Source organism: Azolla caroliniana, unplaced genomic scaffold, assembly GCF_043228905.1.
Source record: "Azolla caroliniana isolate FFs.n. ecotype wild unplaced genomic scaffold, voAzoCaro1.0.p SCAF_17, whole genome shotgun sequence".
Lineage (NCBI taxonomy): Eukaryota > Viridiplantae > Streptophyta > Polypodiopsida > Salviniales > Salviniaceae > Azolla > Azolla caroliniana.
The window spans coordinates 362,313-381,154 of record NW_028230452.1 but is presented as its reverse complement, the minus strand read 5'-3'; the positions used below and the strand labels follow the sequence as shown (position 1 = coordinate 381,154).

The 18,842-nt window shown below is 40.5% G+C and overlaps 2 protein-coding genes across 2 annotated transcripts; both read left to right on the top strand.

Moving 5' to 3' along the window:
- Window positions 1-8,733: 8,733 nt before the first annotated feature.
- Window positions 8,734-10,608, top strand: LOC147852598 (uncharacterized). Its single transcript, XM_087333357.1, has one exon. The coding sequence runs from the start codon at window positions 8,803-8,805 to the stop codon at window positions 10,375-10,377; it is 1,575 nt and encodes a 524-aa protein (XP_087189483.1). The 5' UTR covers window positions 8,734-8,802; the 3' UTR covers window positions 10,378-10,608.
- A 2,765-nt stretch (window positions 10,609-13,373) lies between these two features.
- LOC147852597 (uncharacterized) lies at window positions 13,374-16,662 on the top strand. The gene is made up of 8 exons (XM_087333580.1): window positions 13,374-13,624; window positions 13,817-14,532; window positions 14,757-14,945; window positions 15,122-15,230; window positions 15,341-15,381; window positions 15,477-15,633; window positions 15,713-16,126; window positions 16,381-16,662. Exons 1-8 carry the CDS (start codon window positions 13,516-13,518, stop codon window positions 16,515-16,517), a joined length of 1,872 nt encoding a protein of 623 aa, XP_087189706.1. The 5' UTR covers window positions 13,374-13,515; the 3' UTR covers window positions 16,518-16,662.
- Window positions 16,663-18,842: the final 2,180 nt, after the last annotated feature.

Sequence of the window (18,842 nt, the reverse complement as noted above, 5' to 3'; positions counted from 1 at the left end):
TCAGAGAGGTCACGTGGGCATCTAACACACCCAAAGACTTGCTCATATAGAGCATAGATGGCCCAAATCATGTCAGTTGGTATCTGTAAGCTTTTAAGCCTATCAAACAACCTCTCCCTGGGATCTGTGTCAAAGGCTTTGCGAAAGTCCACAAAGCAACAATATAGTTTCTTCTTGTGGGCCTTCGTCTGGTCAATTAAGCATCTAAGTGTGAAGATATGGTTAATAATGGAGAAGGCTTGTCTAAAGCCAGCTTGCTCATGTGCTCGAAAACTTAAGGTCTCCATATAATCATTGAGCTCTGCTTCCATTGTAACTGCACCATATAGTTTAGCGAGCGGATGACCTATCATGATGGTCCTATATGTATTTAGGTCCATTGGGTCCCCTCCTTTACATATAGGGGCCACTATGTTCATGGTCCACTGTGGTGGAAAACCCTCGGCGAGGGTGCGGTTGAAGATTAGGGTGAGAAAATGAGCTAGGCACTTTTGAGCATATATTATGTGTTCGGCTCGCAATCTTGTGTGGTCCATGGACTTCCTATGTTGTAATTTTTTTATGACCTTCGTGACCCTAGAGGTCGTGAAAAGTGTCCCCGTGGTAGGTCGAGGTGTGGAAGGCATTGGAATGGGTGGTTGGTTTGGGACGTGGTTACTAAGTCTCTCTATATATGTGTGCCAAGTGTGGGGATCCTCGATGGGTGTTTGTGGTCTTGGTTCTCGTAGTCTCTTCCATGCAAGGGCGCAGTCCCCATGAGCATGTGGTAGAGTTCCCTATATTGAGATGCTTCCCAAGTTCATCTTTTACGATGTGTCATCTTGCGCATCTCTTTGCGAGCTTGCACTAAGGAAATAATACCACTAAGTCGCGACACTTTAAGTTGTCTATACAAAGTTCTACAATCTTCATCATAGGACCTATTTTGTGGCATAGACCTTATTCTATTTTGATTGGAGTGTTTCGTGTATGGGAAGCTACTAACCGTTGTTGAGTGAAGGATGTGCATGAGTTCTAACTTCTATAGTTAGGTTCTCTAAAGGCAAGGAAGAATCAATAGAGGAGAGTTAGGCTTGAACATGTCGGGAGTAGATGCTAGAGAACTCATGCGTGAAATGTATGGTGGTGTGATGGTTTGGTTGACTAGAGTTGGTGGCGTTGGAGGGGTCTCACTTTAGCTCAAAGTATAGGAAGTTATGGTCTGTACCAATAGGACATGGGGCCACCCAAAAGGAGTTAATCATGTGGGTAGCTTCAAGGCATCCTATGAGGTAATCAACTGTGCTTTCCCCTCCATGTGGGAAACATGTGAGCTCTTCCAAGCCCAATTACTTGGCCAAACCATTATATATGATCAACTGGTGTCGACTTCCAAGTTCAAGCAAATGATGGCCAAAGCTTGTGGCGTTTGCACCAAGTTGATCTTTTAACCTACGTGTGATGCCTATGGCTAAAGCGTTGACATTCACCATTTCTAGGTTTTTATACATCTGAAATAGTGTGGATTGTCGGGATTGGGTTCTCTCATTGAAGTCTCCTACGAGGAAGACTTCCCCTTGGGAAGAATATTAGATTATGTCATTCGATAAAGGTTCGTATGGAGAATGCCCAGGTGGCGCTCCTTCATCAACTATACTCGCCTCTCCAACCATATTATATCGGGATCCTTTCGGGGGAAAGTAACAAATGGCGATAAATATTGCCTGATCTTTGCCTATGAGGACTTTCACCCACATAAAACGGGTTTCTGAGTCTATCTTTAGTATTTGAAATGTATGCTTTAGCCACCCCCTTGCCTTGTGAGCTAATATTAACTATACCCCCCCCCCTTGTATTCTTATACATCTCAATAGTGTATCTTCGATATTGCCCTTGATAGTAAATGAATAAATGATAGCCATATTTGCCAAGTCTATCCCGTCACACACTAGAGCACCCCAACCCCCTCTTTCATACTAAAAAAGTTGAGAGAAGGTTGCATGATGCCCCGTCTAGAACTTAAACAACTTTTATATTGATTGTAAAATATATATTATTCCAGCAAGCATATGATTTGATGTTGTTCCTATTAGCCCAACCTCATTCACATGTAAGCAACATTTCAACATAAATGAAGCCTCCATGAGGTGCAAGTATGGTCATCTTATCACTGGCATTTGTTGGTATCATGCAAGCCTTCGTTTTGTTAGGAGAAAACCACATAACACAATGTCTCCCATGTAAAAACTAGAGATTTCAACAGCCTTGATGTTGTATGACAAATAAGGTGTTGGGGCCTGTCCACTCAAGTGGAGCCCACAATGTTAAGTCGGCTAAACGTCGAATACAACTTAAAACTAATTAGTTACATTTAAATATATAAATATATATATATATGTATGTATGTATGTATGTTTCCTCTCTTTCTTTTTTTGTATGTTTTTGGGCGTGTGTCTTTTTTGTTTTGTTTTGTTCAGGTGTGAAAACAGATTCGAAAAAGGACGTTGCCCTACAAGGCTGAGGGAAGAGGGGCAGACGCAAAAACTGTGACAACGAAAGAGAGTGCAGAAAAAAATCAGAGAATATACAAGTGTGATACAATCTGATTTTGTGAGTGAAAAAAAAAAACTGAGAGTAAAAACAGAAAACTGAGAGGGAAGTCTTCGAGAAAGACAGAGAAAGATAGAGAAAAACGAAGTGCATAAGAAAACATATCTAAGAGGCTGAAAACAGAGATTCGACAAAAAGAGGTGTGTAAGAAGACACAAGAAATCAGAAGTGAACAAGTGAACAAGTGTGAGAGCTCGAGAACAAGGTGATCGAGAACGAGAACTCGTTGCAAGTGTAAAGACGGAGATCTAGTGAGGTGTTGTTTGGACCACAACAACTCTTCCGTTTACTCGTAACAGGTTTACTTGTTCGTGTTTCTTTTGGGTTTTTCTTTTGGTTGTTTATCTTATTTGGTAGGGTGAACATTGTATCCAAGGCGGTAGCCTTGAAATATAAGTGCATATCTCTAGAGTAAACTCTTGAGGCTATATACGCCTTGTACACTCAGAAATTAGTGAATTTGTTTTGGAACCTAAGGTTCCCGTGGTTTTTCCCAATTTTTGGGTTTTCCACGTTAAAATTTGGTGTACTCTCTTTTTGTGTTGTGGTGTTGTTTATTTTGATTCTTGAGTTGGTATTATGAATCATCCCGATTCCGCTCCATATCCCCATCAAGTGGTATCAGAGCAAGGTTCATACCCTCCGCAAAGACTTGGAATATGGATGAATCATTAGGGGGGATGATTAAATTAACGGGATCCAACTACTCCATTTGGAGATCTAAAATGAGAGACATGTTGGTGTGTAAAGACATGTGGCTGCCCGTACTACATGGTCAAAGCAAACCTGAAGACATAAATGCATCAACTTGGGAGGCAATGCATCTAAAAACAACATCATATATACGTTGTTTCATAGATATGAGTCTATATAACAATTTTGTAGATGAAACCAAGGCACACGAACTATGGGGGAAAATAGAAACCATGTTTCAGACTAAAAATGCCTTGAATAGGGTCTCGGTGTTTAGGAAACTTGTAAGACTTAGATACCAAGATGGCTCTAGTATGGCAGAGCATCTTAACACTTTTCAAGGACTTGTAAGTCAAACAATCTCCCTAGAAATACCTTTAGCACATGAGGTGTTGACTTTGTTGTTGTTAGGCTCTCTCCCAAATAGTTGGGAAACCCTTGTCGTGACGCTTGGGACCGCAACACAATATAAGGAGCTAACATTGGATTCGCTCAAATCGAGTCTTTTGCATGAAGAAGCACGACGAAAGGAGCGTGAATCTAATAATGAGGAAGCCTTGCTCATAGAAAAGAATCCCGATAGGGGAAGACGCCATACTCGGGGTCCACAAGGTCATAGAAATAATGATGAGGGGAGGTCAAAATCTAGAGGTAGGAAAGACTTCAAGAAAGACTTCACGTGTCGTTATTGTGGTGGTCCAAACCATTATGAGAGAGACTGTTGGTAGAAAAAGAAAGACCAAAAGAAAGGAACCACCGACAATAAGAGCAATGACCCCACTACAGCCACTTGTGATGGCGACATTGTCATTGCATGTGATGATGCGTGTGCTAGCTTAGCATGCCAACAAACTGATTGGATTATTGACTCGGGAGCCTCGTATCACATTACTCCATATCGAGAGATGTTCTCGACATATGCCGGTGGTGACTTTGGTAAAGTCAAAATGGCGAACCACGGCATAACAGAGGTTGTTGGCATGGGAAATATAATTCTAACCACGGACACGGGTTGCAAACTAGTATTAAATGATGTTAGGCATGTACCGGACATTCGGCTGAATATTATTTCAGCCGGTAAGCTTGATGATGAGGGTTACACAAATTCCTTCGGTGAAGGAAAATGGAAGCTCATCAAAGGCTCGCTAGTATTAGCAAGATGCCTAAAACAGAATTCTCTCTACGTAATGCGTGCTATGGTGTCCAATGGGGAGGTGAATGTAGCCGATAAGGAAGTTCCCATTGAATTGTGGCACAAGAGACTTGGGCACATGAGTCAAAAAGGACTCGAGATGCTAGCTAGAAAGAACATCCTACCTGAGATAAGAGGTATGCACTTAGAAACTTGTGTTGATTGCTTGGCCGGCAAACAACACAGAGTTGCCTTTCAACATCTGCCCCCAAAAAGAAAATCTCAGCCATTGGAATTGGTGCACACGGACTTGTGCTATATGAAAGATAGAACTCTTGGGGGAGCATTGTACTTTGCCACATTTATCGATGACTTCTCGAGGAAGTTGTGGTGCTTTGCATTAAAGACTAAAGATCAAGTGTTTGAAATCTTTAGGAACTTTCATGTAAGTGTGGAAAGAGAAACAGGAAGAAAGCTGAAATGTATCCGTGCCGATAACGGCGGTGAATATCAGGGACGATTTGAGGAATATTGTCATGAGCCCATGGTATTAGACTAGAGAGAAGTGTCCCGAAAACACCTCAGCACAATGGCGTGGCTGAGAGGATGAATAGGACAATTTGTGAGCGGATAAGATGCATGCTATCCCATTCAAAATTACCGAAATCTTTTTGGGGTGAAGCAATGAGGACTGCCGTTGACCTCATTAATCTGTCCCCATCAATCCCTTTGGATGGTGATGTACCCGAAAGGGTTTGGACAGGTAAGGAGGTGTCATACAAACACTTAAGAGTGTTTGGTTGCAAGGCTTATGTCCACATCCCAAAAGATGAAAGATCCAAGCTTGATGACAAATGCAAACCATGCATATTTTTGGGATACGGCCATGAGGAATTCGGCTATAGACTTTATGACCCAATAGAGAAAAAGGTCATTATAAGCAGGGATATGGTATTCCTTGAGGATCAAACCTTACAAGATCCGGAGCCGAATGAAATGCCGAATCTCACCCCTGATTTTTCAGTCACTGAACACCCAATGCCTGCCCAGACACACAAGGTCATGGGGGAGATACCGAGGAGTATGATGATATGGCTGATGATGCAGCCAACGATGATGACGGGCAATATCATGACCATCATACTCTAGGTGACAATTCAGCAACTCCTCCGGAAGAAGAAGAGGTTAGAAGGTCTATGAGACAAAGAAGACCTTCTACTAGATACAACCCGCATGAATATGTGATGCTTTCAGATGGAGGAGAGCCAGAAAGCTTTAGAGAAGCTATGGCAAATGATCATAAGGAGGAATGGCTTGATGCCATGAATGATGAGATGAAGTCTTTGCTAGACAATCACACTTATGATCTTGTAAAGCTGCCTAAGGGCAAGAGAGCGTTGAAAAACAAATGGGTTTACAGGCTCAAGACTGAGGAACATTGCTCACAACCAAGATACAAGGCAAGATTGGTTGTGAAAGGGTTCAGCCAGAAAAAGGGAATTGATTTCGAGGAGATTTTCTCACCAGTGGTGAAGATGTCCTTGATCATAGTTGTACTTGGGATCGCTGCTAGTCTCGATCTGGAAGTTGAGCAACTTGATGTAAAAACCGCCTTCCTCCATGGCGATTTGGAAGAAGAGATTTACATGGATCAACCCGAAGGATTCAAAGTCAAAGGTAAGGAAAACCTGGTATGCAAGTTAAATAAGAGCTTGTATGGCCTAAAACAAGCTCCTAGACTTTGGTACAAAAAGTTTGACTCTTTTATGCTGAACCATGGGTATAATAGAACAAACACAGACCATTGTGTGTTTGTTAAGAAATTCCCAGATGGGGATTTTGTCATTTTGCTCCTGTATGTTGATGATATGTTGATCGTTGGTCAAGACACCAACAAGATTGAGAAGCTGAAAAAGGAACTCAGCAAATCTTTTGCAATGAAAGACTTGGGACCAGCCAAGCAAATCCTTGGGATGAAGATAACCAGGGACAGGGCAAATAAAAGACTTTGGCTATCTCAAGAAAAGTACATTGAGAAGGTACTTGAGAGATTCAACATGGCTAAGAGTAAGCCGGTCAACACTCCACTCGCGGGCCACTTTAAACTTAGCTCAGCTCAATGCCCTACGAGTGATGAAGAGCAAGAAGAAATGACACAAATACCATATGCCTCTGCAGTCGGCAGTTTAATGTATGCTATGGTATGCACGAGGCCGGACATTGCTCACGCAGTTGGTGTAGTGAGTCGTTTCCTCTCAAACCCTGGAAAAGATCATTGGGAAGCAGTGAAATGGATCTTGCGATATCTGAGGGGTACCTCAAGAGTCTGTCTAAAATTTGGTGAGAACCAAACTATATTAGATGGATATACAGATGCCGATATGGCTGGTGATGTTGACTCCAGAAAGTCTACATCTGGTTACCTAATGATCTTTGCAGGGGGAGCAGTCTCTTGGCAATCGAGATTGCAAAAATGTGTGGCATTATCCACAACGGAGGCCGAGTATATTGCTGTCACAGAAGCTAGTAAGGAATTGTTATGGCTAAAGAAATTCCTACAAGAGTTGGGGCTGACTCAAGAAAAATACATCTTGTATTGTGACAGCCAAAGTGCTATACACTTAAGTAAGAATTCTTCCTTTCATTCCAAGTCAAAACACATAGATGTTAGATACCATTGGATTAGAGATGTGCTTGAAGAAAAGCAAATGCACATTGAAAAGATTCACACAAATGAGAATGGTTCTGACATGATGACAAAATGTTTGTCAAGGGAGAAGCTTGAAGTTTGCAAACAAAAGGCAAACCTAGTTGTGCCTCCCACTTGAGATGGAGGGGGAGAATTGTTGGGGCCTGTCCACTCAAGTGGAGCCCACAATGTTAAGTCGGCTAAACGCCGAATACAACTTAAAACTAATTAGTTACATTTAAATATATATATATATATATATATATATATGTATGTATGTATGTATGTTTCCTCTCTTTCTTTTTTTGTATGTTTTTGGGCGTGTGTCTTTTTTGTTTTGTTTTGTTCAGGTGTGAAAACAGATTCGAAAAAGGACGTTGCCCTACAAGGCTGAGGGAAGAGGGGCAGACGCAAAAACTGTGACAACGAAAGAGAGTGCAGAAAAAAATCAGAGAATATACAAGTGTGATACAATCTGATTTTGTGAGTGAAAAAAAAAAACTGAGAGTAAAAACAGAAAACTGAGAGGGAAGTCTTCGAGAAAGACAGAGAAAGATAGAGAAAAACGAAGTGCATAAGAAAACATATCTAAGAGGCTGAAAACAGAGATTCGACAAAAAGAGGTGTGTAAGAAGACACAAGAAATCAGAAGTGAACAAGTGAACAAGTGTGAGAGCTCGAGAACAAGGTGATCGAGAACGAGAACTCGTTGCAAGTGTAAAGACGGAGATCTAGTGAGGTGTTGTTTGGACCACAACAACTCTTCCGTTTACTCGTAACAGGTTTACTTGTTCGTGTTTCTTTTGGGTTTTTCTTTTGGTTGTTTATCTTATTTGGTAGGGTGAACATTGTATCCAAGGCGGTAGCCTTGAAATATAAGTGCATATCTCTAGAGTAAACTCTTGAGGCTATATACGCCTTGTACACTCAGAAATTAGTGAATTTGTTTTGGAACCTAAGGTTCCCGTGGTTTTTCCCAATTTTTGGGTTTTCCACGTTAAAATTTGGTGTACTCTCTTTTTGTGTTGTGGTGTTGTTTATTTTGATTCTTGAGTTGGTATTATGAATCATCCCGATTCCGCTCCATATCCCCATCATAAGGTACCACTGGGGTGTGGGTGTGTGTGTGTGTTTTAGAACTTCAATGCAAGTAAGAAGGGGGGGGCGTGTAAGTAAAGGTTCGTATATATCGTATAAAGGCAATATTAACCTGTGTTTTCTTGTGCTTTAGCACAGAATGTCTTGTTCTAAAGGTAGCTTCATCATCCACCAAAGGATAATTTTGATCCTTTAGAAAAATAAATATATAATACTTGGCTCTAATGAGAAGGCAAAGTATCATTCGGCTTTTGGATGCAATATATTCACACGGAGGCAACGTATCCCTTTTGCTTTGGATGCACACACTTCAATTCACAACCTGTGCATTCGATATATTTTTGGTTTGGAAAATGCTCGTATCATACGTGATATATGAGGAGGAGTAAATTAATTGCATCCGAGGGAAGAGGGAACATTGTATATACATAATGAAGTAGGCCTTTTGTCCTAATGTACATTTAATAGGTATCCCTCTGAATGAGCTTTACATATGTATGTATAGATAGATAGCGTTTGGCGTGCAAGTGTGATTTGGGAGATTATTCACGGCTCCATCTATACATAGCATAGGCCTGGTTAGGCAGTGGGGCGGGCGGAGATGTCAAGGCGACGTCCAAACGATGATGGCAGTAGAAGCAGCAGCCGGGAAACGAAGGGAGTACGTGTGGATGAAGATGGATATTATCAAGTGGAGGTGAGGGTGGTGTCAGCCGAAGGTCTGAGGCGGGTGGCGTGGTTTGGAAAGAACCAGCCAGTGGCCGTTGCATGGGTCAACCCACTGGCGGCACGACGTACGGGCGTGGCCCGGGACGGCGGCTCCGACCACCCCGTTTGGAATGAGCGCCTCCTCGTACCCTTGCGCCGGGATCAGCTCTTAACGTCCCCGACAACTTGGGCACTCAAGGTTCAGATCCTCCACCACCACACCGCCTCCTTCTTCTGTGCCCGCCTCCGCCTCCGCCTCCGCCATCCCATCGGCACCGCCATCATCCCCGCCGCCCACATCTTGCAGGCTGCGCACAGTACTGCTGCTGCCCAGGAATACGATACTACTTCTATCCTGAAGTATCCTCTTCGGGGCTTCTTGGGGCGGCCCCATGGTGCGCTCAACCTCATCGTGCGCCTCCACAACTACGCAGCTGTTGTTGCGCCAGAAATACATCCGCAGATACTACCTGCGGACGACCACGAATTAGGAGGCGGTCACAAGTCGTCAGCGCAGGAGAGACCCGCTCTTATTGGAAGCGACAGCAACGATAACAATGTTCCAATGACAGCCCCCGGTGGGACAACAACTCCCATGCTGTCAGCACCTGATCAGCTACTACTACCAAACTCTTCGACCATCAGTGACGACCGTCGTCCGCCTACTAACCCTAAGTCCGACCCCTGGCCCTCCCGGCTGAAGCCAAACGTAGTTTATGATACACATAGTACTTTGGATTTTCCTATGCCTACTACGGTACCACCCACCAATCGTCTTCCTGCCAGAACTTCACAGCAGTATTCCAATACCCTGCCACGTCCGGAGCCACCTGCCCCCCGGCCACAGCTAGGCGAAGACATGGCACCGGCGGCAGCAGTAGCAGCTAGTGGCGGCGGCCTGCTTCCGCATCCGACAGCGCCCCCCGCTTATATCTACATGAACCCAAAGTTACGGCATCCGCGTCCTGGTCTGGCTGGCCCTGTTGATCTGGAGCGGCAGCATGAACCGGCGGCAACATCGTCCCAGCCCATCCCCATCCCAACGCTCGGCAATTCACACAAGAAGGATGCCATTGCCAATGAGCACGTCAGAGGATGGACACCATCACCAACAGGAAATATGAATCAGACTCCCGATGCTGATCGGTCGTCGCCTGTATTCCCTCTCTCTGCGACTTCTTTCAGTGCCGCCCCACGTAGCAAAAATGAGAAGAAGAAGAATATCACCAAAAGCAGTTACGGCCCTTCGGCAAAGACCGGTACATCAAATGAATCGAACCATGATGTGCCGCTGCATGGCCAGCCAATATCTCCACGCCATCAATATGGTCATGGATATGATCATCTTCTTCATATTCGTGACCCCGACCATCATCATAATCCGATACTCGTTGATGATCTCTATTCTCCCTACCATGAGGCATACGCACAAGACATGGAGAACCGCATGCATCACTTAATAATATAACAATATTATGAATGCAGTGGCCTCCCTCCCTTTTGCTTATAAAGAAGAATATAACAATTCTTTTATGGTCCATCCCATCCATTGTTTTGGGAATTATACCCCATTCATTGTACAATTCCGACTACTTGCATTCTAATGCTTCATTCAAATATTTCATATTACACTAATTTGTCCCGTAAATATGTAAGTGTATAGGAATATCCACAATAGTATTATTCATGCACATATTTTACATCGTAGTCATTTGTCTCCTAATTACATATATGTATTGGAATATGGATACATAAATGGCTCAATTCCTCCGAGAGGCAACGACATACATTGTTATATAATATATTATATTATTGTGTGATACATGCAGTTCTCCATGTCTTGACCACAACTATGACACCAATGTTGGTTTGCAAGCTTGTTCACCAAGTAGATCATGCATCACACACGGGAGGCAGGCAACTGCATACATAATATTGTTATATAATATATTATTGTGTGAAGCATGCGGTTCTCCATGTCTTGACCACAACTATGACACCAATGTTGGTTTGCAAGCTTGTTCACCAAGTAGATCGTGCATCACACAAACAACATTTAGAAATGTAGTGGTTTTGCAATGTTTTGAATAGTATGGTATAAAGTAGTTAAATTTGGTTCCTTGGGTACTAAGTGAAAACATATTGTATTCAAGAATCAAACACATACATACATATTATATATGCCCATTTATATAATGCTTACATTGATGAAATTCATGGTTTTCAACTCATGGCCCACCAAAGCTACATTTAGCAATGGGCGCAGTTCGGTTTCGGTTTCGGTTTCAGTTCGGTTTCTTGGCCTTGAAACCAAACCAAACCAAACCAAACTGTTTAAATTTTATGAAGCCATTTAAACCGAACCGTTTATGACCAATTTAGAACCAAACCAAACCTATAAACCTTTAAACCAAACCACATAAGCCGAAACCACTAAACGTTGAAATTCAAAATCGAACCGAACTAAAACCGATAAACCAATAAGCCGCTAAACCATGAAATTCAAAACCAAACCAAACCGAAACCAAACCAAACCAGATCATAATATTTGAAACCAAACCAAACGGTTTATTTATCTTTGAACCAATAAACCGTTAAACCATGGCTTAATGGTTTGGTTCGGTTTGAGTTGAAACCGTGCCCATTGCTAGCTACATTCAAACAGTGTGTCCAAAACAAAATACATGTTGACAAGTCATACAATTGTTGGTTGTAAACAATGGTGAACAACTTCTTCTTGGTTTGTCAAAGTTATATTAGACAAACTTATATTCAACATACAAAAGGGGGGGGGGGGGGGGGGGAGAGAGAGAGAGAGAGAGAGAAATGATGGAAGTTACATGGATTTCATGGGACCATTTGGCTACGCAGGTTAGGTGATGTAGCAGTATTGGATTTGGAAATGCATTTGATGGCTCGTAGATTTGCATTATTACGAGATATATGTCAACAAGATCAACCATGGATATCTATGATGCAATATTTTTTGGGGCATGAAGGATTGGTGCATGTCAAAACAAAGATTCGGGCATCCTAGTGGTCATTACTCAATGGAAGTATTCCCCTAAAGATTCGACATTTTATATTTGGACAACATTTGGTAAGATAATGGCAAAATGCATTATCTCTTTTTGAATGGGGGCCATCAAGTGATCGAGAATCTTGTAATTCATGATAGAATGAATTGCTTGTTTCTTCTCGAGTGTTGTTTTGGCATGGGAAAGAGAAGTTGGGATCTCAATCCAATTGTTTATTTCGATTGGGGATTGTACATTTGGAAGATGTGGTTGATAATGAATCTCAAAGGTTGTCCAAAATTGACGATGCCAAGCAATGGTTATGTATTCCCCCAAATTATGGATTTATTTGGGAGGAATTACAAGATATACCATTGTTGCAAGGATATTTGCCATTGAAAACAAATGTTGCACCTTGGGTAGATTGGCGGTTCCAAGATGGTACACGCTTGTTACAAGTCACTACAAATATATTGTATCATCATGCAATGGCATCATTATCTTGGCTATCTCCTAAAGCAACAAAGTTGTGGAATGTATGTAAGTCAGATGCAAGGTGGTGGAAAATATTACAACGTGGTTGACATTCTCATCTACCATTTCGTGCAAAGGTATTCATATGGAGAGTCGTGATTGGTGGGCTCCCATTAGGTTCAGCCTTAAAGAGACGAGGACTAGGGTCTGCACTTGTTTATTTTGCATTGTTACATTGGAGGATAACACACATAAGTTCATTAAATGTCCTATAGTGTGTACCATTTGGAAATACTTATCGGACATTTGGCAAGTTTTAACCCTTTGTTGTTTGAGACCTCAACAATGAGTTTTTTCTCAATATATTCAAAATGGTTCAAATGACGAGATGGAGATATTGTTCCAATTTTTACGTTATTAGGGACTACAACACAATTGGAATATGCATAATGCTTTTATGTTTGATAGTAGACATGGGGTGAAAGTCTATATAAAGAAGTTGAAAGGTATTCTCATGTGGAATTTTTGGATGTTAGAGCTTGTGGAGATCATTTCCTCAAATGTATATTCAGGTTTTTTAATGGCATTACAAGATGTCCCTCTCCCTACATATAGGCATATGATAGGTAGAGGAGACTAAGATGTGTTGTAACTAAGTGGATTTTACATACAATTAACATAATAATGGAGAGAGAGAGAGAGAGAGAGAGAGCTTCTTTCCAACTCAAAGTTGTGCACATCTGGTTGCGAAGAACCTCCACTTCATCCTTGAGAAGAACCCTCACTTTAAAGAGTTCCATGGGTCTAGAGGTTGGTTGAGTATGGTAGTTAGAACACACACGCACACACATCCTTTTTGTCACACTTTGGCCACTTAGTTAGTATATGTATAATGGATATGTATGTAATATGTATTACATACATCCTGAGTTCCGATGGACGGACGGACATGGCAGAGAGCTCTGGCCCGAGCCGAGCCGAGCCGACCAGACACAGAGGCCCAAGTAAGAGAACACAAAGATGGTTTTGGTGGTTCCTATATTTTTTAAACATTTGCATATCTTCTTCGTTCTGTCTGCTCTGCTCATTTGTTCAAGAAATCTTTCGCCGTCCTGATGAGGAAGCACGAAGTAGGGTTTCTTCATAATGATGCACAGAGCAAGCGACAGAAGGTCTCGCCTCTTCCTCCTAAAGCCTCATTGAATCGCTCAGATTGCAATCTAGGTATGTGACTATGACCATCTTTTCTTCTATGCTAAAAAACTCTCAAATTGAGTAAAACTCAAATTATACGTACTTTAATATTTGGTGCCATCACATACTTCAACTTTTTTTTTTTGGGTTCTGATTGTAAGAACTATAATCTCACCTTTATTTTTCGTTTATTTTCCTTAAAATAAACCATCTTTGTTGCAGATTTTACCATAGAAATTGATGGAATAACTGGAAGTGGTCTTCATGAAGAAGGATTTGCATACTGCTGGTCAGGCGCACGAGCAAATATTGGTATCAGAAGAGGCAAGTACTGCTTTGGATGTACCGTTTTGGAGAAGCAAGATGTTACCATGGAAGAAACATCCATGGATCAAAGGAATATATGCAGAGTGGGTTTCTCTGCAGGAGATACTGATGTAGGTAGTCTTGGGGAGTGTTTATATAGTTTCGGCTATGGTGGCACTGGAAAATTCTCTAGCAATGGAGTATTTAATTCCTATGGAGAGAAATTTGGTGTTGGAGATACTATAATATGTGCAGTCGACCTTGAAAATCGATCAAACGCCACCCTTTCGTTCGCCAAAAATGGTGTTTTACTAGGGATTGCTAAAGTTTTTGATGCATCGAGCTTTGAGACAGGCCTTTTTCCTCATGTTCTTCTCAAGAATGTTAAAGTGAAGGTTCTATTAAGCATCAATGATGGATTGGTTCCTTTGGACGGATATAAGTCTTGGGATTGTGCTAGAGACGATGGAAATTATGAGATTGGTCCAAGTCCTGAAAAAGAATGTGAGGTCCTAATGATGGTCGGTTTACCTGGATCTGGTAAGACAACATGGGCTGAGAAATGGGCTAAACAGAATCCTGGGAAGAGATACATGCTTCTTGGTACAAATCTTGCACTTGATCAAATGAAGGTAACGTGGTTCATTTAATTCTTTTTGTTATTGAAAATGATCATTTTATTCTTTTCAATATTGAAGGTGTTTTTTTCTTTTCACCTTGTGAAGGTGATTTGTTCCTTTTGCCATTGAAAATGATATGTCTGTTTTCCATTGAACTTGGTTTATTCCATTCACTATTGAAGATTATTTGTTTGTTTTTCTGTTGAAGATGATTTATTCTTTTTGCTCCATTCCAGATGCCAGGTTTATTGAGGAAGGCTAATTATGGAGAAAGGTTCAAAAGACTTATGGATTTAGCCACGAAAATATTCAACAAACTGCTCGAACAGGCTGCAAAGACACCGAGAAACTACATATTAGACCAAACAAACGTGTACAAGAGTGCGAGAATTCGCAAATTGAAAGCCTTCAAGGATTTTCGCAAAGTGAGTGGAATCGAGACACTTAAATATGCTAACAAATGAAGGCTAAATTGAAACCTGTATGCAATCTTTGCAAGTAATTCTAAGTTGAATTCCCTAAATAACTTTTGCAAAATAGGGGTTTTTCAAGTTTGCCATGTAAAGCTTGCTTTCTTTCTTCTGATGAATCTTTGTTGCAGATTGCTGTGGTTGTTTTTCCTGGTCCACATGAACTTAAGAGGCGAATGTTGGTTAGAACTAAAGAGATGGGCAAGGAAGTTCCAGATAATGCTATCCATGATATGCTCGGTATACTACCAAATTTCTTTCATTTTTAGTGGCTGAAGACTCTTATTGTTATCATGACTACCGTTTTATCTGTTTTTGTGACCATTTCAGTTTTAATACTTTTTTTGTAGCCAATTATGTTCTACCAAACTCAAATGAACCATTTGATGAGGTGTGCTCATAGTTCTATTAAGCTGCACCTATCTTTAAAGATATTTCGTACCTGATAACAATCTTGAAAGGTTTTACGTATTATGTGCATACTAGGTCCGTTTTGTGGAACTGCAAAGACATGATGCAGAGCGGTATTTGATAGATATGAAGAATTCTATACCATCGAAGGATGTCAAGAACCCAGAAACCATTCATATGTTGGGATCTTCACAGGACCAAATTTCAAGAGGCTCATATCTTGCCATTCAAGGTTGTTATATTACAATGCTCAAACTCAAAGGAATTTCAAATTCTGGACAAGTATGTAAATCCTTGTTTGTCTCAAACAGGAATGATGGATTGTCGGCAACCATCTTTGAACAGCTATCAAAGGGAGGGATCTTCTCCAAACTTTGAAGAATATCAGCAATATTATACACCACCAAGCTATTCAAGGGATGAGTCTCTTCCTATTATCCAAGGAAATCAGCAATATTATACAACAAACTATTCAAGAGGGGGATGTACTCGAGTTTTCCAAGAAAATCAACATGAAATTGCTGCAAGCTATTCAAGCAAACATGTTTTCCCAGGAAATCATCATGTTTATGCATTATCAAATCACTATGTAGGAGAGAAATCTGTACAATCATACAGCAGCGATCATCCACAGCCTTTTCCACCCAATCATCCAAGAGATCAAATATTGCTTCCAACAATATACCATGGAAACCATCCCAGTCCTATGGTGAGATCAGCTGGAGGTATTTTATTCTCTTTGATTTTTCAGTGTACTTTTTAAGTGCTCAATCATGGGTTATAAAAATCTATTCTATTCTCTTGCTTGTGTCATTAGTGTAGAGTTATTTATAAAATTTTAATGTTTACATGTGCCGAAATGCATTATTTTGATGTTATAAGCTTGCATTCCATGGATGTGAACATTACTTTCATTCTCTTCTTTTATGGTTGTGGTTCAACCTTCAACTGTATCTTCTTTGCACTCACCTGTGTTCAGGTGCTATGATTTCACCATTATATGGTGAGAGGAGAGGATCAACTATGGAGCACCAAACTTTATCGGGTGCTTGTACAATAAATCTGCCTGGACAATCAACTTATTCAGCACCAGAGGGACCACATTATCGTTACTGATGTTTAGGAATGAGAGTCAAGACGATTGACTAAAATGACCAGAATTATATAGTGGTCCTTTCTGTCCTAATTTAAGGCATGCTTGTAAATTATATGTTTATAACTAGAAGTGTAGTACACTTTTATACATTCTTTTTGTCACTTTTGAGGGTGCCTACTAGTTTTATGCATATATTGGATATCCCTATGGATGAAATATATACATCATCATATCACAATTACCTCCATATGTGTCATGTATTTCTTCATGAAGGATCATTGCACAAAATAAGTTTTATCCTTTGGTTCTATCCATCATTAGTTCAGTACGCAATGTACATTTGGCTTTGCAAAACATGCATTTATGCATTGTCCAAACAAAGAGTGGGAGCATGCCTACTTTCAAAGTTCATCATCATGCCCAATCTCCTCTTTAGATGATGTACAACTTTCCCCTATCTTCATACATAGTCTATATTTATAGCATCAATGTTCATTCATTATCGTACAAGTGTACAAGGGTGAGGTGGGGCTACAAGTGAACCAGTGAGAGTTCTTACATTTGGAATAATTTATCATTGTCCCAATAGTTCAATCAATGCCCTCTAGTCTATTCTCATACCTCGTCTTATCCCATCGATGATGTGAAAAGAGGCAATGTAAACTACCTCAACAAGATTTTTATTTGAATACAACTAGCGTTGTAGTTCATGCTTTTAAGCATCTCACATGTGGAGTAACTTATTAAAATGAAACTCAAATCTCTAAAATTATTCTTTGTACATGTGAGCATAAAAAAAAATGTAGGGTGGGGTGTCTACTTGAGAAGCATGGAGAATCACTTGTCAGCTCTTTACATTGCGTCAAATTGTTACTTTGGGCCCCATAGGTCAGGTTACTTGCCTTTGGAGAATGATGATAAATCAGCATACTAATGTTGTCGCGAGTGTATCTTAATGAAGAACCCTTTGAGCTCGTTTTTTGTTAGATGCAAACCATGTCTTCCATCTATTGGAATGTGAGTTCCAAAAAAATGCATATAATTATTGATGTGTCATTCATGGAAAAACTATATACAAGCAAGACAATGTGTACAAATAATATAATACCATGCTCAAAAGTCCTTTGCATGTGTGCATGATCCACCTTTTGCAATTTGACAACGAGATTGGGTACTCTAGTTTTGCTATTCTTAAAGTATCAACTTAAATAAAGCAAAATGCTTAATATGTTAAAGAAAATATAGCCCTTTCAATTATATATTTCATGCAATGATTAAAGAAACAAATAATGAAAGAAACGTCCACCACATTCACTTATAGTTTGATTTTTCATGATAAACTTGCTATTATGCCTAATGCCGATTGCAACTATACTAGATCAAGTTAGTTAGCTTGGCTCATGTTTCATTCAAATCTAACCATGGTTTACCAACACTTTATAATTAATGGTTGAGAAACAATACAAATTTCCCCCATTGATGTAAATGTTATATGTCATTCTGGTTAGTAGATTTTCAATCAAGTGTCAATATATACAATGTTTGACATTGATGATATTTCGTCTTTGTTGGCCTCCTACATCTCAATAGACGTGTAAAGTAGAATGTACCATGCTCCTGGGATTTTAGAACCATAACATCATCTCTTGCACAAAAGTATGTAAGCTCCTAATGTCTATTAAGATTATGATGATGATGATGTTTTAGTCTCTTTGGGAGGCCATACCCATGACCTATGGAACCCAAAAAAGGGCATTGTAAGAGAGTTTCATTTCAATGCACAAAGATGATGATGCATGAGAGGCCCAACAAGACTCATGCATGGACCAATTGCGTATGTATGTGGGGGGTTTGAAAAAGATAGAAGGAAAAGAAAATGTTGAAACAAATTTGGATATTTGGATATTTGATGAGGACTAGTTTTGTCTTTTGAGTACACGTGAGCAAAGAGCATGCCTAATGTCATCGGGGATGGTTACATCATTGTTAGGAGTTCCAACCAAGCTAGGGACAACCATGTATGAAAGAGGTCCTCATCACTTGTGAAGCATTGGCAAGCCCTTCGGGTTTGTGGCACACATCGACATAACATAGGTCACATGATCTATGTTTTCTCTACTTAATATTCAACAAAGCACATGGTTTTTTCCATTTTCACGAGCGCATGCATGCATATGAATGTGATATCATGCCTCAGTCGAGTTTCGACATGGTTGTCAGGGAATGTGAGCTTGGCTTAACAATCAATCCTCCGGGCATTTGGGAGGGAGATAGAGAAGGTGACATTGGCAGGGTGGGTTTTCTGAGGCGGCAGTGAAAAGAAATCTCCCTTCTCTTTTGTATGG